Genomic DNA, 25,271 nt, shown 5'->3' with positions numbered 1-25,271 from the left:
CAATCTCACCCCACCTACCAGCACTTGGCCCATATCCCTCCAAACCCTTCCTATTCATATACCCATCCAAATGCCTCTTAAATGTTGCAATTGTACCAACCTCCACCACTTCCTCTGGCAGCTCATTCCATACATGTACCACCCTGAGTGAAAAAGTTGCCCTGTAGGTCTCTTTTATATCTTTCCCCTCTCACCCTAAATCTATGCCCTCTAGTTCTGGACTCCCTGACCCCAGGGAAAAAAACCTTGCCAGGTTACCCTATCCATGCCCCTCATAATTTTATAAACCCTATAAAGTCACCCCTCAGCCTCCAATGCTCCAGGGAAAACAGCCCCAGCCTGCTTTGCACGCAATATTCCAACAGTGAGGACTGCAGATGCTGGAGTACCAGAGTTGAAAAATGTCGTGCTGGAAAAATACAGCAAGCCCGGCAGCATCCGAGGAGCAGGAGAATCGACGTTTCGGGCATAAGCCCTTCTTCAGCCCAATTTCCTGTACAGCCGCAACATGGCCTCTCAACTCTTGAACTCAATACTCTGACCAATAAAGGAAAGCATACCAAATGCCTTCTTCACTATCCTATCTACCTGCGACTCCACTTTCAAGGGGCAATGAACCTGCACTCCAAGGTCTCTTTGTTCAGCAACGCTCCCTAGGACCTTACCATTAAGTGTATAAGTCCTGCTAAGATTTCCTGTCCCAAAATGCAGCACCTCGCATTTATCTGAATTAAACTCCATCTACCACTTCTCAGCCCATTGGCCCATCTGGTCAAGATCTTGTTGTAATCTGAGGTTACCCTCTTTGCTGTCCACTACACCTCCAAGCACCTTTAGGCTAAATATTCAAGGCACTTGCAAGGAGTGTCATCAAGTAACAATATCTAACCAGACACAATAGGAGGATCGAAAATAGAAATTGCTGGAAAAAACTCAGCAGGACTGGCAGCAACTGTGGAGAGAAATCAGAGTTAATGTTTTGGTTTGAATGACTCTTCTTCAGAACTGATTGTACCTAGGAGAAGGTTGGTATGTGTGTTGGAGAAAGGATGGATTGATAATGGATTGTTTGTGGTAGAGCCCAATGTGATGGTTTCCTCTACTTTGGGGAGACAAAGCACAGACTGGGCAACTGCTTTGCAGAACACCTACATTCTGTTTGCAAAAATGACCCTGAGCTTTCCACTGCCTGCCATTTCAATACCTCATTTTCCACTTGGAAACCCTGCAACCTTCTGCACCCATATCAATTTTAATGATTTAGGCTGTTCCCAACCCCCACTCATGAGGCCTTGTCATCATATGGGCTGCTACCACAGACAACCCATTGTCAGCTACTAACAGTCTCCATTCGCAGCTTTCATTCCCCCAGACTGACTTTACACATTTCTTTGTCTGTCCAATTGTTTTTCTCTCTCTGTCTCTCTCTCTCTCTCTCATATATATATATTCTGGGCTCCATCTCCACCTATCATTTACTCCTCCCCTCTCCCATCATCCTTTCTGTAGCATATATACCCACATTTTCCTAAGCTACAAGCAGTTCTGAGGAATGTCCACTGGACCTGAAACAGTAACTTTGCTTTCTCTGCACAGATGTTGCCAGATCTGCTGAGTTTTTTCAATAATTTTTAATTTCCAGCATCTGCACTTTTTTTTTGTCCAGTGTATCTTTTTTAGACATAAGGGACCTAAAACTGTTCATGGTATTCTTGATATGGATGGGAGGAATCCCTTGACCAATGGTCTGTCTAAGCTGCTCTGATGTTCTGGATCCCAGAAGTTACTGCTGTGCACTGGCTTTGGACGCCCATATAGCTTGGAAGAAAATTATAGGGAATGATTGAGGAGATGCTTCTTGACTCCTCCCCATTAAATTTGGCATTTTACCTGGGCCCGCATATGTAATTAGTTGAGTAGGTAAAATAGCAAGAAGAAACTTGACCTGTCCCCAAACAGAAGCAGATCCCACTTTTCAGCCCATCTCCTTGAAGACTCCAGCTAGTGTCTGCATTTACAGAGGTGTCACTGCTCATTGTTAGTTGAAAGGCAACTTGCCTCTTAACTCTTGTCCCACACTGGGAGAACCTTCTTTAATTTGGAACCTCGATTAACCGGCATTCGATTATCCATGTTTCAGATTATCTGGCAGGATTGTAAGGTCCCAATGCTTGGCTAAACTCTGTTATCCAGCATTTGATTATCCGAACAAAATACTCCCCATTTATGTCGTCCGGATAATCTAGATTCCTCTGTAAATTGGCAGCCACTACAGGATCCTGATTACATTACCCCAGCCTGTAAAACCAACTTTAATTTTTTTCTGTTGGCAATGATTCAAACAAGACTGTTGACAGAAAAAAGTGTTGCTGACAATTCTTTTGCACTACTTACCATCTCTTGTAGTGAGATGGGAGTTTTCTGTCTAGCATTAATGTAAACATTGTTTATTTTGGGTTCCTGTGCTATAAGGATTTGCATTCTAGTAGTTTAGCAAATAACTTGGAATACTCTATTTTATGTTTTACTTGTGACTGTGTTGGTTTGACTGTACAAGAGCTCAGGATTTTCACTCTTTTTTTGAAACTTGTTTAGCCGGTTGGTTGAAAGCAAGTAAATGAGCCAATTTTTAATTACTTTTCCATTTTTTTTATTGAGTTAAATATTATGAACAATACTTGAGCCAATCTTTAATCACTTATCCAGTTTTTTACAGAGTTAACTATTATAAACACATACTTCCTAACTCAAACTCCTATAGTTTCACTTATCGGGCCAAGTAAAACTCCAAGTAACACCCACCACCAGCATACAATTATTACACATTTAACAACCTTTTTATAATTATGGGACAAGATTCCAGTCTCTCTGAAATTATGGTCCTGTTTTCAGCAGAATGTCTCCATTTCCTTGGAAGATCATTTCTTCTTAGTTAACAAACTGTTGGACCTTGTAGCCACTTCCTTTTGGTGACATCCACATCCTTTCCAGGGTAACAGCTTAGCAAAATAAAGGGCAGAAGAAGACCAATTAACAATATGAAAAGTTTCAATCAAGCATGGTGTCAAATCTACACAGTGATCCTCTGTCTCACTTTCTCCTCCCTTACCAGCCGTATTGCTTGTCCTTTGAAGTGAAGATGTCATAGATATCGTCTTGGATATTGGTAAGTTCTAGTGAGTATGTAAGTGACTGCTAAAGCCAAGCTGTGCCTGGAAGTTTCTGCTGCAAACAGTACAGGATTCTGAAGATGATTGAGTTCTGGACAAGCAGCTGGCTGAGAATTTCTGGTCCTTGCATTTCTTTTGGCCTTTTATATGTGCTGGCTTTCAAATGAATCTGCATATTTCTTATTTGATTATGTCAGGCACAGCATTCCTGATCAATTTTCTTCTAGAACCTAGAATCAATATCAAAATTCCCAAGCAAAACCTCAGTGTTTCCATATGATGCTTCCATTGCTATTACAAACATTACAGACTTTCCATTCAAGATTTGTTTTAATAAATGAGTGCTAGTCATTCTGGACGAATGAATATTCCTGATGAAGGGCTTTTGATCAAAACGTCGACTCTCCTGTACTTCGAATGCTGCCTGATCTGCTGTACATTTCCAGCGCCACACTTTTCCGCTCTGATCTCCAGCATCTGCAGTCCTTTCTCCTGGATGAATGAACAGTCCACCTCACTTGTTACTGTCTCAATATGATGAAGCTTCCAAAGCAGGTCAAGTAAACTAGTTTAATGTGATGCAGGTACATAGTTCAGATCTCGCATGTCACAGCATAGTGGACAGAACTAATGCTCAATTGGTTTTCAGTCTGATGGGCACACTTATTCCTTTTCGTTCAAAATCTACTGAAGGCTACACTTGCTTTGGTAATCTTGCTTGTATCCTGTCATCAATAGACACAGTTTGAGAGAGTTTGCAAATTATATTTTCTGGTCATAGGCTGAAATTTTAGGCTCGAGATGGGCTTTCCTGGAACAGGCTGGCTCATAACTTCACTTTTGTTTGTATACTGATGTTGTGAACATGCATTGTAAACAAGTCTATTATGCTGCATGATTAGCTCTGATTCTGCAGCTAGTGCACAAATATCAGCAAACTGGAAATTACAAAGAAAATAAAACCAAATACCGTGGTTGCTAGAAATCTGAAATAAAAACTCAAAATGCTGGAGAAACTCAGCAGATCTTCTCTGATTGCAAGATCATAATTGTTTTCCTTTATTTGCCATGTTATCCCACATGGTTTTTAATTGTTGCTCTATCCTGCCCCAATATATTTTACATAATATTACAGAGGACACGTGACACAGAAACAGGCCATCTGGCCCAACCAGTCCATGTTGGTAGTTATTCATCACATGAGCTCTTTGACATTTTCCTTCAACTAAATCTAATCATAACTGTTTAATTCCCTCTTCTTCATAGGCTTGTTTAGCTTCCCCTTAAATACATCCATAATATTCACTTCAGCTACTCCGTGTGGAAGTGAATTCCACATGCTTACCATGTTTTTGGGTTAAGAATCCTTTTCTGAATTTCTTATTGGATTTCTTTGTGCCTGTCTTATATTAACAGCTTTTACAGTGATGTAGTTTCACATAAGTGGAACAAACCTCCAGTGGGGTTTTAGAAACTAGGGAGTGCAATTTTTGAGAAGATATGTAGCTCAGGTTGAGGTTCAGGTTGTAAGTTTGGTCGCTGAGCTGGTAGGTTCATTCTCAGACGTTTCATCACCACGCTAGGTAACATCAACAGTGAGCGTCCGTTGAAGTGCTTGTGTTTTGTCCCAATTTCTATTTGTGTCTTGGTCTTTTAAGGTGGGTGATATCATTTCCAGTTCTTTTTCTCAGATTGGTAAATGGGGTCCAATAGTTGGAGTCCAAATCTATGTATTTATTGATGGAGTTCCGGTTCGAATGCTAGGCCTCTAGGAATTCCTGTGCGTGTCACTGTTTAGCCTGTCTGAGGATGGATGTGTTGTCCCAGTCAAGGCGGTGTCCTTCTTTGTCTGTGTGTAAAGACATTAGTGATAGCTGGTCATGTCTTTTGGTGGCTAGTTGGTGTTCGTGTATCCTGGTGGCTAATTTCCTGCCAGTCTGTCCGATATAGTGTTTGTTTCAGTCCTTGCAGGGTATTTTATAAATGAGATTTGTTTTGCTGGTTGTTGATACAGGGTCCTTTAGGGTCATCAGTAGCTGTTTCAGTTGTTGATAGGTTTGTGGGCTACCATGATGCCATGGGGTCAGAGTCGAGTAGTCATCCTCGAGATGTCCTTGATGTACGGTAGTGTGGCTAGAGTCTCTGAGAGTGTTGTGTCTTCTTGTTTGGGTTTGTTGTTTAGAATCGATGGACTGTGTTTATCGGGTACCCGTTGTTCTTGAATACGCTGTATAGGTATTTTTCTTCTGCTGCTCGTAATTCCTGGGTGCTGAAGTGTGTTGTGGTTCATTTAAATAGTGTCCTGATGAAGCTCTGTGGGTGTTGGGATGATTGCTCCTGTAGTTGAGTATCTGGTCTGTGTGTGTTGCTTTCCTGTAGACGCTGGTACGCAGTTCTGCAGTGACCGTTTGTTCCACTGTGACATTTAGGAAGGGAGTCTGTTGTTGTTCTCTTCCTGTTTGGTGAAATTTATGCCAGTAAGGATGTCATTAATGATCTTGTAGGTTTCCTTTAATTTGTTCCGTTTCATCATGATAAAGATGTCATCCACATAGATTGGGTTGGATCTTAGGGAGGGCTGTTGGTTCGAGTCTCTGCATCATTGCTTCTGCTAAGAATTCTGATAAACTAGGGACTATTAGAAGAATAAAATCAATGAATCCATTATCTGTGTAGCTTCTTCTTTCAATGTTTTGGGATGCAGGCCATTAACTCCAAGTAACTTGTTGATTTGAAGTTCTGTTAATTTAGACAGCACAATATCCTTACTAATAATACTATCTCCAAGTTTCTAATTATTGCAAAACCTTTGGTTCCCTGCTATGTGTTTATGTCTTCTGTGAAGATAGATACAAAGTAACAATTAATCTTTCCACTATTTCCTTATTCACTGTGATTTTCAGGATGGCAACCTATAACAGGAAGTGTACCACAGGGATCAGCACTAGGCCCATAATTATTTACAATATATATTAATTGGATGAGGAAAGTGAATATATTGTAACCAAATAGGTGGATGACACAAAAATAAGTGGGAAGGCAAATGGTGAGGATGATACAAAGAGGGGATCTGATTGAATGGTGGAGCAAATTTGATAGGTTGAATAGGCGAAAGTGAGTACTACTAATGCTGGAGATCAGAGTCAAGATTAGAGTGCTGCTGGAAAAGCACAGCAGATCAGGCAGCTTCCCAGGAGCAGGAAAATCGATGTTTCAGGCAAAGACCCTTTATCAGGAATGAGGCTGGGAGCCTTGGGGGTGGTGAGATAAATGGGAGGAGGGTGGGACTGGGGTCGGGGGAGCGGGGGGGGGAAGATAGCTGAGAGTGCAGGAGGTGAGGTAAAGGTGATAGGTCGGATGGGAGAGTGGAGCGGGTAGTTGGAAAGGAAGATGGACAGATGGGACAGGTCATGAGAATGGTGCTGAGCTGGAAGGTTGGAACTGGGGTAAGGTCGTAGGAGGGGATATGAGGAAACTGGTGAAGTCCACATTGATGCCCTGGGGTTGGAGGGTCCCGAGGTTGAGGATGAGGAGTTCTTTCTCCAGGCATTGGGTGGTAAGGGAGTGGGGATGGAGGAGGCCCAGGACCTGCATGTCCTCGGCAGAGTGGGAGGGGACGTTGAAATGGTCAGCCATGGAGCGGTGGGGTTGATTGGTGCTGGTACCTGGGAGATGTTCTCTGAAGCACTCTGCGAGTAGGTGTCCAGTCTCCCCAATGTAGAGGAGACCACATCGGGAGGAATGGATACGGTAAATGACATGTGTGAAAGTGCAGGTGAAACTTTGATGGATATGGAAGGCTCCTTTGGGGCCTTGGACGGAGGTGAGGGGGAAGGTGTGGGTGCAGGTTTTGCAATTCCTGCGGTGGCAGGGGGCAGTGCCAGTAAGGGGGGGGGTGGTTTGTTAGGGGCGTGGACCTGACCAGGTATTTGTGAAGGGAATGGTCTTTACAAAAAACGGATAGGGGTAGGGAGGGAAATATATCTCTGGTGGTGGGGTCCGTTTGTGGCGGAAATGGCAGAGGATAATGCGATGTATGCGGAGGTTGGTCAAGGGGAAGGTGAGGACCAGGGTGTGTTATGTCCTTGTTGTGGTTGGAGGGATGGGGTTCGAGGGCGGAGGTATGGGACGTGGATGAGATGCGCTGAGGGCATCATCAACCACGTGGGAGAGGAAATTATGGTCTTTAAAGAAGGAGGCCATCTGGTGTGTTCTGTCATGGGACTGTTCCTCCTGGGAGCAGATGAGAAGAGGTGGAAGAATTGGGAATAAGGGATAACATTTTTGCAGGAGGCAGGGTGGGAGGAGGTGTAATCCAGATAGTTGTGGGAGTTGGTGGGTTTGTAGAACATGTCAGTGTTGAGTCAGTCACCATTGATGGAGATGGAGAGGCCCAGGAAGGGGAGAGAGGTGTCAGAGATGGTCCAGGTGAATTTAGGGTCAGGGTGGAATGTGTTGGTGAAGTTGATGAACTGTTTGACTTGCACGAGGTGACGCCGATGCAATCATCAGTGTAGTGGAGGAAAAGGTGGGTGTAAGTGGTGCCGGTGTAACTCCAGAAGATAGAGTGTTCCACATAGCTGACAGGTATAGCTGGGGCCCATGGGGGTACCATGCTGGAACCCCACCCTTCCAACCACAACAAAGACGGAACACTCCCCAGTCCTCATGTTCCACCTCACAACCTCTGCTTGCATCGCATCATCCTCCGTGATTTCCGCCACCTACAAACGCACCCCACCACCTGAAATATATTTCCCTCCCCATTCCTGTCCGCTTTCCGTAAAGACAGTTCCTTCTGCGACTACCTGGTCAGGTCCACCTCCCCTAACAACCCACTGTTCCTTGCCACCGCAGGAATTGCAAAACCTGCACCCACACCTCCCCCTCACCTCCGTCTAAGGCCTCAAAGGAGCCTTCCACATACATCAAAGTTTCACCTGCACTTTCACATATGTCATTTACTATATCCGTTGCTCCCAGCGTGGTCTCCTCTACACTGGGGAGACTGGATGCCTACTCACAGAGCGCTTCAGAGAACATCCCATTTATCTCTCCACCCCCAAGGCTCCCAGCCTCATTTCTGATGAAGAACATTTGGCCGAAATGTCACTTTTCCTGCTCCTCAGATGCTGCCTGACCTGCCTTTCCAGCACCACTCTAATCTTGAAAGGTTGAGTGGCCTATAACCAGTCTTGTGGTTATAATTTTCCACTTCTTCTAAGGTTCCCACATTTACTTTTATTAATCATTTTCTTTTTACATAGTTACAGAAACTGTCACAATCTGTGTTGTGTCTATTGCCTATTTTCTTCCTCTTTAACATAAGCTTGGTCATCTTCACTGAATTATTAAACCCTGTCTATCCTCATGCTTGCCAACTTAAAAAGACAATTCTTCTTTTAGTATAATCCTTTCTTGAACTTCTCAGGTTAGCCACAGTTGCATGATTACTTTGGACAATCTTTAGGTTAATGGTAATATTTCTTTTTCTTGTCAGGTTTGGATGGAACAATGGCAGCAGTATGCACATGATCACCACTGCAGTAATTCCCTGAGGTGGAAAGACATCAATCAAAGGCCATTGTAGGTCACAAATCATTTGAAACATTGCTGTCCAGCAACTTAACAAAGGCAAAATTTTACATATTTTAAGTCTGTTTGAATAATTTCAATGTTTACTGTTGTATTCTACTTGTATCCAAACAAACCAACTCCAGTAACTATCTAAGAATTAATTCAATTCTGTAGAAAGGGAAGTAGATCATTTGGTTCAAACAGCCTTCTTTGGTGATTTATCTTACACATTTGCCTATTTTAGACACTGTACCCATGCCAATTTATTCTTTCTTCATATAACCATTTATTCAAATGATTCTTGAATGCTGACATGGACATTCTCTGGATGTTCATTCAGGCTGCAGTGGAGGCTAAAGGCTGCATTATATGGAGAAGTAGTATTCAACATGATTTTCTCCATAGTGGCCAATTAATGGCCAAAGAGCAGACAAGCACCCAGTTAAGGGTGGCAGGTGGGCTCTTGACTCTGGAGAACCTATCAGTGGCTGTCCAGCATAAAAGTAGCAGCAGGAATCAATAGAAGATAACTTAGGGAAAGGGTGCTTCAAAATGGAGATTTCCTCTCGCAAGCAATTTAAGTTTAAATTAAAAATTACACCATTGTGGCCAGGGTAGGAGGATTCCTCTACAAAATGTTTTGAGACTGCTGCTTTATCCAAGTGGACAGGCAGAGGTCTGGCCCTGCTGCCTCTGGGTAACTAAACTGGCCCTGTTGCCAGAGAAACCTAGAGGCTGACTGGAAAATTTCTATCGATCTCCTTTACTTCATCTTAAGTTGGCATATGGATAGATGGACCTGCTCCACCCTTGCCCCGCCATTCTGTAAAAATGACTGTGGGTTGGATGGAGCCTGCCTCCATCTAAGCCCAGGCATGGACGGCTTCCTAATCTAATGATTGATAAACACATCTATTAAATGTGGACATAGGAATGCATATAGTCATCTTTTTCCCATGGATGGGGAATTGAAAACTAGAGGGCATAGGTTTAAGGTGAGAGGGGAAAGATTTAAATTGGGCCTGAGGGCCAACTTCTTCATGCAGACAGTGGTGCGTGTATGGAATTGGCTGCCAGAGAAAGTGGTTGAGGCAGACACAATAGCAACATTTAAAAAAAGTTTTGGATAGGTACATGGATGGGAAAGGATTAGAGGGATATTGACCAAATGTAGGCAGTTGGAACTAGCTGAGTGGACACCATGGTCAACAGGGATCAGTTTGGGCCAAAGGTCCTGTTTCCATGCTGTCTTTCCTGATGAAGGGCTTATGCCCGAAACGTCGATTCCCTGCTCCTCGGACGATGTCTGACCGGCTGTGCTTTTCCAGCACCACACTCTTCGACTCTGTATTACTCTGTGACTATAACAGATCCCTGTGTGACATCTGTGCTTAATTCGAGCCATTTTTTAAAAAAAAACTATCTTTAATTCTAGCTTCTTGTTCTCTCCCTGCAGGAATGTTTTATTCCAACTTGGACTCTCCCCTTGTTGTTGTCTCCAACAGTCTCCTGTTAAATTGTCTCGAGCAGTCTGCTCTATGGTGTACTTTCTAAGATTTTCTGAAAACTCATCTGCACTGTAGTTCCTATCCTGTCTACCAGATTTGTTCCCTTATTAAACAGTACCAGATTCTTCAAAATGCAGTTTTTAAAACAATTCGTAAGTTGAAATCTAACATTTTTCTTCCCAAGTGTACTCACTGTGGAACTTGGACTAAAGATGACTTTCAAAGAAGCTCAAAAATAAAACAATACGTTGTTGCATCAAACCTTTTAATCTGGCTAAAATGGAAGAGATTGCAGTCAAAGTCGCTGTACGGATTCGACCTCTGCTTCCGAAAGAAATCCTCCACAACCATCAAGTTTGTGTTCGGGTTGTTCCCAACACACAGCAAGTTGTGATTGGGAAAGATCGTGCTTTTACATTTGATTTCGTATTTGGACAAAAATCATCCCAAGAAGACGTATATTCTGCTTGTGTAAAACCTTTAGTGATATCTGTAATTGAAGGTTATAATGCCACTGTCTTTGCTTATGGACAAACAGGATCTGGAAAAACATATACGATTGGTGGAGGACATATAGGTAAGTTTTTTTTAAAGAAAATATTTTCTTTGTCCATTTGCTTTGTAACTGTTATAAAATGCCTCATTTTATACCACATTACTGTGGAATATTGACAGTATGTTAAACGTAAACCACACTAACGTTAATGCGTGTTTTGAATTGTGGTAGTCTAGTTCAATCACAGTGTAATGTGTCTGAGTTTAAAAATGTGTTGCTGGAAAAGCGCAGCAGGGTCAGGCAGCATTAGAGGAGAAGGAGAATCGACGTTTCGGGCATAAGCCCTTCTTAGAAGGGCTTATGCCCGAAACGTCGATTCTCCTTCTCCTATGATGCTGCCTGACCTGCTGCGCTTTTCCGGCAATACATTTTAAAGCTCTGATCCCCAGCATCTGCAGTCCTCACTTTCTCCTAATGTATCTGAGTGCCAAAAATCTCCCATCTAAAGTTGCTTATCTTTCTGTGCAGCATAGGCAGGCACCTATTACACTACCGTAGAAGAAATAAATGTTGTGGCCTATCGAATGAACAAAGGGAATAAATCTACTTGGTATCCATTGGTTTGTCAATCTAGGCCTAAAATTGAAATAGTCTAAAATTAGAGCTAGATCTTTCAAGAATTAAATTAGGAAACTTGACACGCTTATTTATTTAATGATGTATCAGTTATTACATTTAAAACTGTGACTGGTAAATTTTTATAAATCAAAGCAAAGGATGTGGGGTATAAGTGTTGCAAGACGAAAGGAGTCAATTCACAACCTAACCATTGAATGTTAAAAGAGACTTGAAGGGTGAAAGGGCCTATTTCCATTCCTTTGTTTTCTTGTAGTGGCAATTTCTGGAAAATCTTTGTGAGAGGTTTTGAAGGAGGCTCTGGGTCGGATTCCAGTAAAATCGGGAAGTATAAGTGGACATTAAAAATAATTTACAGCTTCAGGATATAGTCCCACCCTCATTTTCAACTGATCCAATTTTTGTCGGCAGGGATAAGGGGCACAATGTGAATCATACAGGAGAGAAACCTTAGCACTAATTTCAAATGGGACTGCTAGGTTGGGTTCAAAAGAATCCTATTTTGGTTGTTGTAAGGGCCTTGTCCTGCAGTGTGGCAGTTATAAATTAATTGATCAGATATAAACACTTCGGAGCATGGTTAAGGTCCATTTAAGTGTCATGATCTGAAGATTTTTAAGAGCCCTTTTAATGTTCTTTAAGCATTACATGAAAGGAGATTGTAGCTGTCAGCGAAAGTTTTAAAAAAACCCTCTGCTGGATTGGTTTAACTGACAGAGGCCATCTGTTATGTTAGAAAATAAAATTCATATTTGCTTGTACAGTTTCAATAGAGCTCTTCATTGATGTATCTCCAAGGGCTATTATGTCATTATGAATCTTTGGTTGAGTTTCAAAAGCTATCATTATCTCAGCAAAGGTTCATAGCTTGACTAACAGCTTAAAAACAAAATCATGGGCTCTGAATAGTAGTTTATCTTTATAAGAGATTAATTATTTGAGATTTAAAAGCTCTGAATGGATTAATAGTGTAATAAATAATAAGGAATCAATTAATGCCATATTAAATTGTTAAGAGCTTTTTTGTCATCTCTGCATGGCTCTTGAGTTCTACGCACAGTAAATGCTGGGTGAGTGGCTATGGAGGCAGCAGGGGACTGTGAGGGAGCATAAGTTGGGAGAGAGTTTGTTTGGAGGGTATGGAGGACCATGGTGTGTGTTGAGTTGAGTATCAATTTGTCTCCAGCTTTACTTACTGGTACAATATTTTGTGGAGATACACAAGATATGCCCATGAAATCCACTAGGTTAGCATTCAGTCCCAGCAGTTGGCTTTCATATGCCCTATTTTAGGGCAATAATATGTTAGTCTTCTCTTCGTGCAGTATCCTGTGTCCTACCCCATGGTGGGTTTTGTTGCAAGAGGGTAATTAGTCAGGCATGAGGGTGGTGAGGGGGTTCAATGCTATCTTCCCATCTCCACAATCCAGGTGAAGCAGATTTATCTGCATTTTATTCAGTTTAGTCTTCTGTATTCACTGTTCTCAATAGTTTCTTCTACAATGGGGAGATAAAATAGATTGGGGACTGCTTTGCTGAACACCTATGTTCTCTAAAAATGGCCCAGAGCTTCCACTTGTCTGCCACTTCAACACACTATCATGTTCCCATGCAAACATTGCTGGCTCAGGCTTACTACAGTGCTGCAGGGAGGCTTGATGCAAGCTGGGTGTATAGCACCTCATCTTCCACTTGGGAACCTTACAGCCTTCAGGACTGTACATGTTTAGCAATTTAGAGCATGAACACCTCCTTCCATGGTAAGATCTATAATCCAATGACAGTTTTGCAAATGACCATTCTTCAAATTGGTATTTGCAGGAAGTAGAGTTTAAGAAATTACTCCACAAACAACTCAATTTCTAGACTTGCAAATCACAGCTCCAAGCACAATTTTTCATGTGCCATCTGCAAGCATGGCATCACTTCTATGTCATATATTTCTGTAACAGAAGATCCAGGGTAGATATCCCCCTGCAGTATGTACATTTTGCATCAACTTGTTTGCCCTCACCAATGTACCTTTTGCAGAGCAGCACTATAGTTATGTATAATTTGGAAAAGAAAGATTGGATCATGTTAAATAGTTGACTGATTAAATGCATTGTGCTCAAAATTTATAAGTTTTTTTTTACGACTTAAAGCTTCATTTTCTGATGAGTTGAAAGGCATTATTCCACGTGCCATTCATGAGATCTTCCAGAACATCACTGAAAATCACAATGTAGACTTTAATGTTAAAGTATCCTATATTGAAGTGTATAAAGAAGAATTAAGGGACCTTTTGGAGTTACAGAGCACCAGCAAAGACATTCATATCAGAGAAGATGAAAAAGGAAACACAGGTATTTCTACTATTTGGTTTAAAATAAATCTAACATGAATTAATTTTATTTATGTTTTCTTTATTCTCTCCTTATTTTATTTATAAATTTTTTTCCCTCTTCTCACTGCTTACATGATAAGTATTCTAAGTTATTTTCATTATGTTTAAAATGCATTAGAAATTTGCATTTATTGAAGGAAGTTTGTATCAGTTATAGTCATTGTAGTTTCCATTGACTTTGACAAATATATCACATTTATACTACTTTGTTTCCAAAATTCATTAGTTTTACCTTTTCCCTTTATATAAACATTGCAAGTTGGCAATTAAATCTTAATTGTGACCCAACTGGAGCTGATGGACATTTATAGTTAATGTAATGCTGGACATGTGTCTATGTCTTTGCCCATTGACTGGCATATGATTTGAATTGCAAATGAACTTTACTTATTAAAGGTCTACTGCCATTTTCTGGGCAAATAGCAGTTTTAAACCTAGGATTGCACATTAGTTATGTGCATTAATTTTGACTGGGATTAGGCATGCAAGTGGTGAATCAGTGGGACTGATTCAAAAAGTTCTTGCAGTTTGTTGTCCATTGTTGGGAAATCAGGGCCGAAAAACCTTACTTCCATATTTGTTTATCCAGTTTCTGTTCTTGATGCTAAGGACAGAGTCCTGAAAATATGGCTGATAATTTTGACTAAAATTAGTTTGTAAAAAAATAACATTCACTGTGTTGTTGACCATTTTTGCCCCTCCCCCAACCAAATGTGCTTTCTGTAATGCAAATACGGAAGCCAATTTTAAGCTCCTAACACTACTTTGTTTGACATGGAACCACTTGCAAATTTCATTAACCGTTTGGACTTTGGAGTCAAAAACACAATTTCTAAGTATGTGGATGACACCTAATTGGTGTTAGGCTAGAGTTAGTGATGTGGAGGAATTAGACAATACTGAGGATGACTGGAACAAATTACAGGTGGACTTTAAAAATCTCAAATAATGGCTCAATGAATGACAAATGCTTTCAACACTAATAAATTGGAGGGAGAATAGGGAGGTTACATATTACTTGGGAGGTGCAGGTAGTTCTAGTTTGTGTAGAGGAGCAATGTAGATCATATACAAATACAGCAATCACTAACAATAATGTTACAGGTTAACTAGGCCATAACAAAAGAAAACCAGGCACTAGATCTTATTTTTAGATAATAGTATTAAAAATTGGGTAAGTGTGATAAAACTGTATTGAAATTTGATTAGAGCATTGCATACATTTCTGGTTGTCATGTAATAAAAAGGCTAGAGAGGTATTGCAGATTGCAGAGAAGATTTACAAATATGATATCAGAAATTGGTTTTCTTGATAACGAAAGGCTGACCTAATGGAGGTCTTTAAAATTCTGAAAGATTTTAAAAGAGTGAATACAAAGAGAATATTATTTCTCACAGAGAAGAACATAACTAGAAGCTTTCAATATGAGATAGAATTCATAAGAAACTTATTTACCCAAAAAGTGGTGAGAGTGTGCAACCTTCTCTCACAGGATGCGGTTGAAGTGAACAGTGTACACAAATATAAGGGGAAACTACTTAAGCCTCTGAGGGAAGTGGAAATAGAAGTTTTTGAAGGTAGATTTAGATGAAAAATGATGCTCAATTGCAACTTAAACCATGCTTGAGTCCAATGGCCGCCTTCCATGCTGTATCTCCTAAATTATTCTATCATAGTTGAGAGTGCTGGTGCTGGAAAAGCACAGCAAGTCAGGCAGCATCCAAGGAGCAGGAGAGTCGATGTTTTGGGCAAAAGCCCTTCAGTAGGAATACCCAAAAAGTCAATTATCCTGCTCCTCGGATGCTGCCTAACTTGCTGTGCTTTTCCAGCACCAGCACTCTCAACTCTAATCTTCAGCATCTACAGTCCTCACTTTCGCTTGTTCTAACATGGTGCAGACTGCAAATCATCTTTTACTTCATGGACTACTGGGTGACTCAATATAAAGTAACATGCAGCTATTGTATTACCTTACCCATCGCATTCTTATATTTTTCAAAGGTATAATTGAAAATAAAGATGCATTTCGTTTTTCATCTTGCTGTCTCAAAGATTGGTGGATTGTATCAAACAGCTTGTCCTTCCACTGCTCTCAACAAGCAAGGTGCTGACTGTATCTCACCAGCCCATGCTTGAAAAACTGCCAGCATAGTGTCTAACATTAGATGTGATTCTGCAATTATACAACATTTGCTTGATTCTGTAATTAAACAACATTTGCTGGATAATCCTGAAAGTGCAAGGAGTTACACTGATGTTTGCAAGATGAAAAGCTTCAACAAATGTGCTATATCAGCAGTGGTCAAATTTTAAACTACTGAATTGCTGTTTATCAAAAGACTAATTAACATAACAAAATTATCTTTCCATGTACCTTGCTTGTTTTAGTGATTATTGGGGCAAAGGAGTGTGAAATTGAGACACCAGATGAAATGATGAGTCTATTGGAGGCTGGCAATGCAGCTCGACACACAGGTACCACACAGATGAATGAACACTCCAGCCGGTCACATGCCATTTTCACAATGTACCTCAATCAAAAACGGCCTAAAAATGAGCAGCAATCAAATACTGATGAGGAGCACATCATAAAAGAATCAATAAGGTCATATCAACTGATTTCTTCCAAATTTTGCTTTGTCGATCTAGCTGGTTCTGAAAGGGTTACCAAAACAGGAAACACAGGTGAACGATTTAAGGAATCAATTCAAATAAACAGTGGTCTCCTGGCACTTGGCAATGTGATCAGTGCTCTTGGAGACCCAAAGAGAAAAAGTATACACATTCCATACAGGGATACTAAGATAACACGTTTGTTGAAGGACTCTCTTGGAGGAAATGCTAAAACTGTGATGGTCGCATGCATTAGCCCCTCATCATCTAGTTTTGATGAATCCTTGAACACTCTGAAATATGCCAATCGAGCCAAGGACATAAGAAACAAACCTATTGTAAATTACGACCCAGACTGGGATCGGATAGATGAAATGGAATTACAAATCAAAACGCTCCGGGAAGCACTGCAGAATCAACAGACAAGCCTTCTGACTCGTGCTAGTCAGGTTTCTCAGGACTTGTTTCAAGACAAAAAACGGATCCATTCTCTGGAAGAGCAGGTTGCCCATCTACAAATGGAAAGCTATCACTATAAACATTGCATTGATGAAGCATTACACTTCTTCTTGGAATTTAGAGATGCAAACTGTTTGAAAGAAAATCAGTGGCAAAAGCTGAAGGAGTGGTTCAACATGGTAGAGGAACTGCAAAATGAATTACCTGACCTTTTTGGCACTGACAGTGGAATTGGAAATGGAGGACAGGATTCTCATCACATTACAATATTTCAACTGAAAAGAGAGCTGAAGAAATGCCAGGTACAGTATAACATACTGTTAGTAGGCTAAATACAAGCACTTTGTAATAGAGGCTGAAATGTGTACCCTGTACAATGCAATGACCAGACCAAAACAGATGTTATTTACTTCAAGGTAGTAAGAAAATCCCTGAAAGGGTATCTTTGGACATGAAAATTTATGCCACTTGTCACTGAATGGATGCCAATAGATTGTAACCAACAATATGTTTCTCATGTTCAAAGAGGTCACTATGCAGGCATTTCAATTCTCCTCATAATTGAAGTTTCTCATTAACTGAAACCTTTGCTGTGTACTCTCTCCAATACATTTGAATAGGTTGGGATTTTTTTTCTCTGGAGCATAAAAGATTGAGAGGTGATGTTATAAAGGTTCATAGACTCGGGGCTCATTTTTATGAGAGGAGAAAAACATGAGGGGCAGTTTCTTATGCACAGAGGTCGTGTGTAAAAGTTTGTGTGTGGAATGAACTTCCAGAGATAGTGGTGGATGTGGGTACAGTTTAATAACCGTATGTTTAATATGATATTTAGATAAGTACATGAATAAGAAATGTTTGAAGAGATATGGGACTAGTTTATTTTGGGATTATGGTTGGCATGGATCGTTGAACAGCATAGTTGTTTCCGTGCTGGAAAACTCTGTAGCTCTATAACTATAGGAAAGGTTTGCAGGGACATTGGCCAAACACAGGCAAGTGAGACGAGTTCAGTTTAGGAAACCTGGTCAACATGGAGAAGTTGGGCCGAAGGGATGTTTCCATACTGTGTGACTCTATGACTCTACAATACAGCACCCACAATTGTACACAATACTCCAGCTGAGGTCTAACAAGTGCCTTGTACATGTTCAACATCACCTTTGTACTCTTGTACTCTTTGCCCCTATGAAGCTGAGGACATTGTATGCTTTATTGGCTGTTCTCTGCACTTGTTCTGTCACTTTTAGTGATCTGTGCCCATATACACCTAGGACCCTATGCTCCTATATCCACTTTAGTATTGTACTCCTTTTTGTACATCAACTTCCTATGTTCTTCCATCCAGCAAGAACCTGTCATCTTCTCTAAAATCTCAGAATAGTTACAGCATCGAATGAGTCCAATTTGCCTGTTGTCTCCATGCAAATTCATCTATTGCTACTCCCCACCTCTATGCCATAGGCCTGCAAATTTTTATTTTTAAATAATTAACTAGCCCCTTTCTGAATGCCAAGTTTGAATCAAAATCCACCACATATTAAGAACTTGCTGTGTTAAAAGAGGTTCTCCTTATCTCATCATTGCATCTTAAACCATTTAGTTTATATCTTTGCCCTCTGATTTGACAATCTTCTGCTATGGCAACAGTTTCTTGCTCCAATCCCCTCATGATTTGAAATACCTCTACTATGTCCTCTTAACCTTCTCTTCTGGAGAACAGCACCAGCTGCATCAATCAGTTTCATCCCTGGAAGCATTCTCAAAAATACTTTCTTCCAACTCTCTAATGCCTTAACATTTTTCATAAAATGTGATGCCCAGAATTGGAAGCAGTGCTCCAAATGAGGCCTAAACATGTTTAATCATGATGCTCATCTTGACTTCCTTTCTTTTGTACTCTGTACTCCTATTAATAAAATCCAGCATCCTGGCTGGTTTGTTAACAGGTCTGTCAACTTGATCTATCAGCTTCAGTGATTTATGCATGTATACTCCCTATATTCCTCTAATCCTGCAACTCTTTTAGAATTGTATGTTTTATTTTATGTTTGGTCTCTACAATCTTCCAACCAAAATTAATCACTTCACTATTCTCTGCATTAAGTTTCATCTGCCACTTGCTTGTTCATTCCACAAACCTGTCTATGCCTTTTGGAACTTAACACTATCCTCTTCGCTGTTCACAATGCCAACAAGACTTATGTTGTCCCCAATGTTGATTTTGTGCTCTGTAGACTGAAGTCTAGGCATCACTCAACATTTTTTTAAAAATGCCTTTTCAGAAAGCATTAGATAAATACCTGATTTATTGGGTCTTAGTTAATACTGTGCCTTTACATATGCATAAATCAAAGATATATTTGCTTAAACTTATGTTGAATGTACCCTTTAATGGGTTTGGTCAGTAGGTGAGCCACAGTGAAGATCTCAAGTTGAATCTCTAGCCTGTGACAAATTAGCTGATAATTCTCAGCACCTCAGGATTAGATTCTTGCTCTTGATTACAGACTGGGAAACCCTGCTGACACTGCATGTGTTGATAACAGCTGAGAACAGGAGTAGTTGCAAGGTTTGTGAAGGTTTGTAGCTCAGGTTGAGGTTTAGGGTATGGGTTTGCTCGCTGAGCTGTAGGTTTGATATCCAGACGTTTCATTGCCTGGCTAGGTAACTTCATCAGTGGCGACCTCCAAGTGAAGCAAAGCTGTTGTCTCCTGCTTTCTATTTATATGTTTGTCCTGGATGGGGTTCCTGGGGTTTGTGAAAGAGTAGTTTTAGGACCTGGCTTCCCTCATAGTAAAATTGTTAGCCGGCATTCATGGTGAAAGTTTTCACATAAAGAATGACTGAGGTATCAAATGGTCACATGTATTCATGAAGCTGTCCCCCAGGAGAAGTCAGCAACTTTGATGAGAAAAATTGGTGGAGAAAAGTGGCAAGAAGAAAGAATGTAATGCAACATTGGGATTAAATTTTGTCAAATTTGAAAATATTTTGGAGGCAAGACCATTTCCACATCTTAACTGCATTCACTGCTACCACTTAATGGCTTTATCTTACAGGAAGTGGCAAACTAGCAAGTCACTTCTTTGTTTCATCCAGTTAAAGATGGTCCATAAGCAGGAGGTAAATGAACAGTGTGGCCCATGAAAGAGGGCTTGTAGTCCTCGTACTGTCACCAATGTGTGTAATATTGAAGGGTCAAATAGTAGAAACTGGAGGGAAGTAATGGAGATCCCATCAATATCAAAGGAACAGCTATTACTGATCAGAGACATCTATCTTCAAGAAATCTTCACTTAGTGGCAAGGCTATGAAATGAAAACACGACAACCTTACCATTTTTTGTTAGTAGCCATCAAAATACCTTCAGTTGTCATGCTCAACCACCCATTATGAAACCACTTCCATGTAGGCTTCTGACCTTTCAGGGACCCTGCAAAGTTTTAAAAATGGCTAACTAGTATGAAAATTGCCAGTAATTAATCACACAACAATCTTTATTGATGTCTGCTGCAGACATTCAGATTGACTCCATTGGACAGAGCCTACCCTGGAAAATGCTATTGGATGTTGGAACTTGTCAGTAGACTGACCTGATTTTTTTTTTCGAGATTTCTTGGGCTGGTCTTTGCCTTTCTGCTGGATATGTTTTTGGTATGAGTGCACATAAACTAAATAATTTAGGTAGTGTACCATCTTTCTACTCAGTCCTGAACACAGGAAGTGCTGAAATGGACAGCTTACAGTCCATATGTAATTAGATTAGATTACTTACAGTGTGGAAACAGTCCCTTTGGCCCAACAAGTCCACACTGACCCGCCGAAGCTTAACCCACCCATAAACCCTACATTTACCCCTTCACCTAACACTAGGGGCAATTTAGCATGGCCAATTCACCTGACCTGCACATCTTTGGATTGGGGAAGGAAACCGGAGCACCTGGAGGAAACCCACGCAGACACTGGGAGAATATGCAAACTCCACACAGTCAGTCGCGTGAGGCAGGAGTTGAACCCAGGTCTCTGGCGCTATGAGGCAGCAGTGCTAACCACTGTGCCACCGTGCTGCCCCTAGCTAACTACTGTGCCGCCATGCCACCCATTGCTAACCATTGTGCCACTGTGCTGCCCATAATTAACAGTTAATTGAGCATTTAATATGCTCAATTGTTAAAAACTGAATTGGCCCTGTTTTGTATGGCCCAGCTCAAAATATAGTTGGCACGATCATCCTTTTTTTAAATGTTTAAAGCACTAGGAAGGTGCCTTTTGCCTATCAGAGGAAACCCTGAAGAAGGTTGCAAACCACGTCCTTCCTATTCACTCATACTTCAAAATCTCCTGTCCTAAGGTGGCCAAATTCTCTGCTCTACAAAACAAATGATTTAAATCACTATGGAAATTGTTGGGTCTTCACCATGAGTCTGGTAGTACCCACAATTGAGCTCAATTGGAGCTGTCAGTCAGCAGTTCTAGTGGGTAGAAACTCCTCCTCTGAGGTATAGAAATCCAACACTACCAGCACATCCAGCACCTCAGCCTGCCTACAGCTCTATATGGTGGCAAGGTGAACTTTGTTATCAACTTGCCACTGACTTTTCTTACAGAGGGGCAAGCAATCCGCCCCCTCCCAGTAAATTTCTGCCATGGGGTCAGAGACTTTTGAACTAACTGGTTTTATTAATGTCCTTCTTCTCTTCCCATCTGTCCCATCCACCTTACTGACAATATTAAAGTGTTTCATTGTAATTTTCTGGATTCAATTTATCCACTTCTAGTTTATGATGCTTTTTGATAAGCTTAAAAGTCAATTTAATTTATTGCATTAGTATGTTGCCAATTTTTTTTGTAATAACCTGTTCAGAGTTTTTTTAGTTTAATCTATGTTCTGAAACAAGCTGTTCTGGAGCTGGTGGGACTTGAACCTGAGCCGTCCTGGTCAAGGGATAGGGACACTACCACTGTGCCACAGGAATGTTATTACATACCTGTGCAGCCGGTGGGAATTGAACCCAGGGCTAATGACTGAATAAACATTTTTGTGCAGATGAAAAAGAAAATTATTAACTTTTTCACACATAATTTTCATAATTTGTTTTTCACTTCCATGTAATTTTCAAATCACCTTGATACTTGTCAAATTATAATTGGCCTCTGAGAACTTCACTTTGCATCCTTCATTATGCTAAATCTGAAATTTGCTGTGAATTATTTTTACTGTCTGTTTACTATTTTTATCTTCCTCAGGATGCCCTGGCCACAGATGAGGAGTTATTCAGTCTAAAAGCATCTGAGCTGAAGGATGCACTAGGGCAAATACATGCTTTGAAACAGGAAAAGGAACAATATTTGGCAGCTTTAACAGAAACCCAAGAAAGGTGTCGTATTCAAGTAAGTGTTATACGTACAGAGCAAAATTTTGCAAATTCTGGAAATGTGGAATAAAAACATAAATGTAGAAACACTCAGCTGATCTGGCAGCATCTGTGGAGTGGAAACCCAAATTAAAATTTCAGGTTCATTACTGACCTGTTCTGATCAAACTCTGGTAACTTTATTTTACACAGATGCTGCTGTGTGTTACCAACACTTTGAAGTGTAATGCTGTAATGCCTCTGTCAAATTATTGTACTGATCAATCACAATTAAGTGATTTCCACTTTGGACAAAGTAAAGATGAGTATATTCAATTGTTTGATAAGTTTAAAAACTGCAGAAAGTTACAACACACTGGGATTGGGGTACTTGTGCACAAAACACAGGAACCTAGCACACGGGTACAGCAGATAATCTGATGAATGAAATGTTAGCCCTTATTTGAAGGGGTTGGAGGATAAGAGTAGGGAAGTTTTATTGCGACTATAAAATGTGTCAGTGGGCCCACATCCAGAATACTGAACTGTTTTAATCCCCTTATTTAAGGAAATACATTGATTTGAGGCAGTTCAGAGAAGTTTCAATAGGATGACCCCTGGTATGAAGACGTGGTCTCGTAAGAGAAGACTAAACAGTTTGGGACTCTACTCACTGGAGTTTAGAAGAATGAGAGGCGATCTCTTTGAAACATATTGAATTCTTAATAGGCTTAACAGACTAAATGCTGAGAGGATGTTTTCCATACTGGGAGTGTCTAGGACCAGATGCCAGAATAAAGGGATGCTATTTCAAGACTGAGATGAACCCTTGCTGAAAATGTGTTGCTGGTAAAGCGTAGCAGGTTAGGCAGCATCCAAGGAGCAGGAGAATCGACGTTTCGGGCATGAGCCCTTCTTCAGGAATGAGGAAAGTGTGCCAAGCAGGCTAAGATAAAAGGTAGGGAGGAGGGACTTGGGGGAGGGGCGTTGGAAATGCGATAGGTGGAAGGAGTTTAAGGTGAGGGTGATAGACCGGAGTGGGGGTGGGGGCGGAGAGGTCAGGAAGAAGATTGCAGGTTCGGAAGGTGGTGCTGAGTTCGAGGGTTGGACTGAGACAAGATGGGGGGAGGGGAAATGAGGAAACTGGAGAAGTCTGAGTTCATCCCTTGTGATTGGAGGGTTCCGAGGCGGAAGATGAGGCGCTCTTCCTCCAGCCGTCGTGTTGCTATAGTCTGGCGATGGAGGAGTCTGTCCTTGGTGGAGTGCGAGGTGGAGTTGAAGTGTTGAGCCACAGGGTGGTTGGGTTGGTTGGTCCGGGTGTCCCTGAAACGTTCCGCAAGTAGGCGGCCTGTCTCCCCAATGTAGAGGAGGCCACATCGGGTGCAGCGGATGCAGTAAATGATGTGTGTGGAGGTTCAGGTGAATTTGTGGTGGGTATGGAAGGATCCCTTGGGGCCTTGGAGGGAAGTAAGGGGGGAGGTGTGGGCACAAGTTTTGCATTTCTTGCGGTTGCAGGGGAAGGTGCCGGGAGTGGAGGTTGGGTTGGTGGGGGGTGTGGACCTGATGAGGGAGTGGTCTTTTCGGAACGCTGATAGGGGAGGGGAGGGAAATATATCCCTGGTGGTGGGGTCTGTTTGGAGGTGCCGGAAATGACGACGGATGACACTATGTAGATGGAGGTTGGTGGGGTGGTAGGTGAGGACCAGTGGGGTTCTGTCCTGGTGGCGATTGGAGGGGCGGGGCTCAAGGGCGGAGGAGCGGGAAGAGGAGGAGATGCAGTGGAGAGCATCGTCGATCACGTCTGGGGGGTAAATTGCGGTCTTTGAAGAAGGAGGCCATCTGGGTTGTGTGGTATTGGAACTGGCCCTCCTGGGAGCAGATGCAGTGGAGACGAAGGAATTGGGAATATGGGATGGCGTTTTTATAGGGGGCAGGGTGGGAGGAGGTGTAGTCTGGGTAGCTGTGGGAGTCAGTCAGTTCATAGTAAATGTCCGTGTTGATTCGGTCGCCCTAGATAGAAATGGAGAGGTCTAGGAAGGGGAGGGAGGAGTCTGAGACGGTCCAGATAAATTTGAGGTCAGGGTGGAAGGTGTTGGTAAAGTGGACGAACTGTTCAACCTCCTCGTGGGAGCACGAGGCAGCGCCGATACAGTCATCAATGTAGCGGAGAAAAAGGTGGGGGGTGGTGCCAGTGTAGCTGTGGAAGATGGACTGTTCCACATATCCTACGAAGAGGCAGGCATAGCTTGGGCCCATGTGGGTGCCCATGGCTACTCCTTTGGTTTGGAGGAAGTGGGAGGATTGGAAAGAGAAGTTGTTCAGAGTGAGGACCAGTTCAGTCAGTCGAAGGAGGGTGTCAGTGGAAGGGTACTGGTTGGTACGGCGGGAAAGGAAGAAGCAGAGGGCTTTGAGTCCTTCGTGATGGGGAATGGAGGTGTACAGGGACTGGATGTCTGTGGTGAAGATAAAGCATTAGGGACCGGGGAAGCGAAAATCATGGAGGAGGTGGAGGGCGTGGGTGGTGTCCCGAACGTAGGTGGGGAGTTCTTGGACTAAGGGGGACAGGACCGTGTCGAGGTATGCAGAGATGAGTTCAGTGGGGCAGGAGCAGGCTGAGACAATGGGTCGGCCAGGGCAGTCAGGTTTGTGGATTTTGGGCAGGAGGTAGAAACGGGCAGTGCCGGGTTGTGGGACGATGAGGTTGGAGGCGGTGGATGGGAGATCCCCTGAGGTGATGGACCTCCGCTCCACGCTTGCAGCCATGCGCCACTACCTACATTCCCTGCAATTAGACCTAACCCAGCTCAGGACAACACTCTCACAGACTTGCAAAGGACCTCTACTGTTCTTCATCCACAGAAGAATCCATACACTAAACAAACAGTTCTTCCTAGCCATATTGGAAATTAAAGACCTGCGGAACTGAGATGAATCCTTACTTTAGAGGTTTGTGAGTCTTTGGAACTCCTTGCCACAGACTGCTATGGGGGCAGAGCCCTTGTGTATATTTTAGGCTATGAAATCGTTGCTGACACTGAGACGTGGTTGAGAGAGGGGCAGGACTAGCA

General features: G+C 41.9%; 1 protein-coding gene across 8 annotated transcripts in view; it reads left to right on the top strand.

The window, feature by feature from the left end:
* LOC140486439 (kinesin-like protein KIF27) overlaps positions 1-25,271 on the top strand; it is a 141,969-nt gene that overhangs the window by 1,488 nt on the left and 115,210 nt on the right. For 4 of the 8 annotated variants that reach the window (XM_072585585.1, XM_072585624.1, XM_072585641.1 and 1 more), the window contains exons 2-6: positions 8,671-8,756; positions 10,440-10,832; positions 13,532-13,732; positions 16,163-17,148; positions 22,097-22,240. In XM_072585585.1, coding sequence (XP_072441686.1) covers positions 10,535-10,832; positions 13,532-13,732; positions 16,163-17,148; positions 22,097-22,240 — 1,629 coding nt within the window. In that variant the 5' untranslated portion in view covers positions 8,671-8,756; positions 10,440-10,534. Of the gene's footprint in view, positions 1-3,112; positions 3,167-8,670; positions 8,757-10,203; positions 10,833-13,531; positions 13,733-16,162; positions 17,149-22,096; positions 22,241-25,271 lie in introns of all 8 variants that reach the window. The other 4 variants (XM_072585602.1, XM_072585591.1, XM_072585619.1 and 1 more) reach the window with 4 other exon arrangements.

Source organism: Chiloscyllium punctatum, chromosome 2, assembly GCF_047496795.1.
Source record: "Chiloscyllium punctatum isolate Juve2018m chromosome 2, sChiPun1.3, whole genome shotgun sequence".
NCBI lineage: Eukaryota > Metazoa > Chordata > Chondrichthyes > Orectolobiformes > Hemiscylliidae > Chiloscyllium > Chiloscyllium punctatum.
This window is presented reverse-complemented; position numbering and strand designations above follow the sequence as displayed.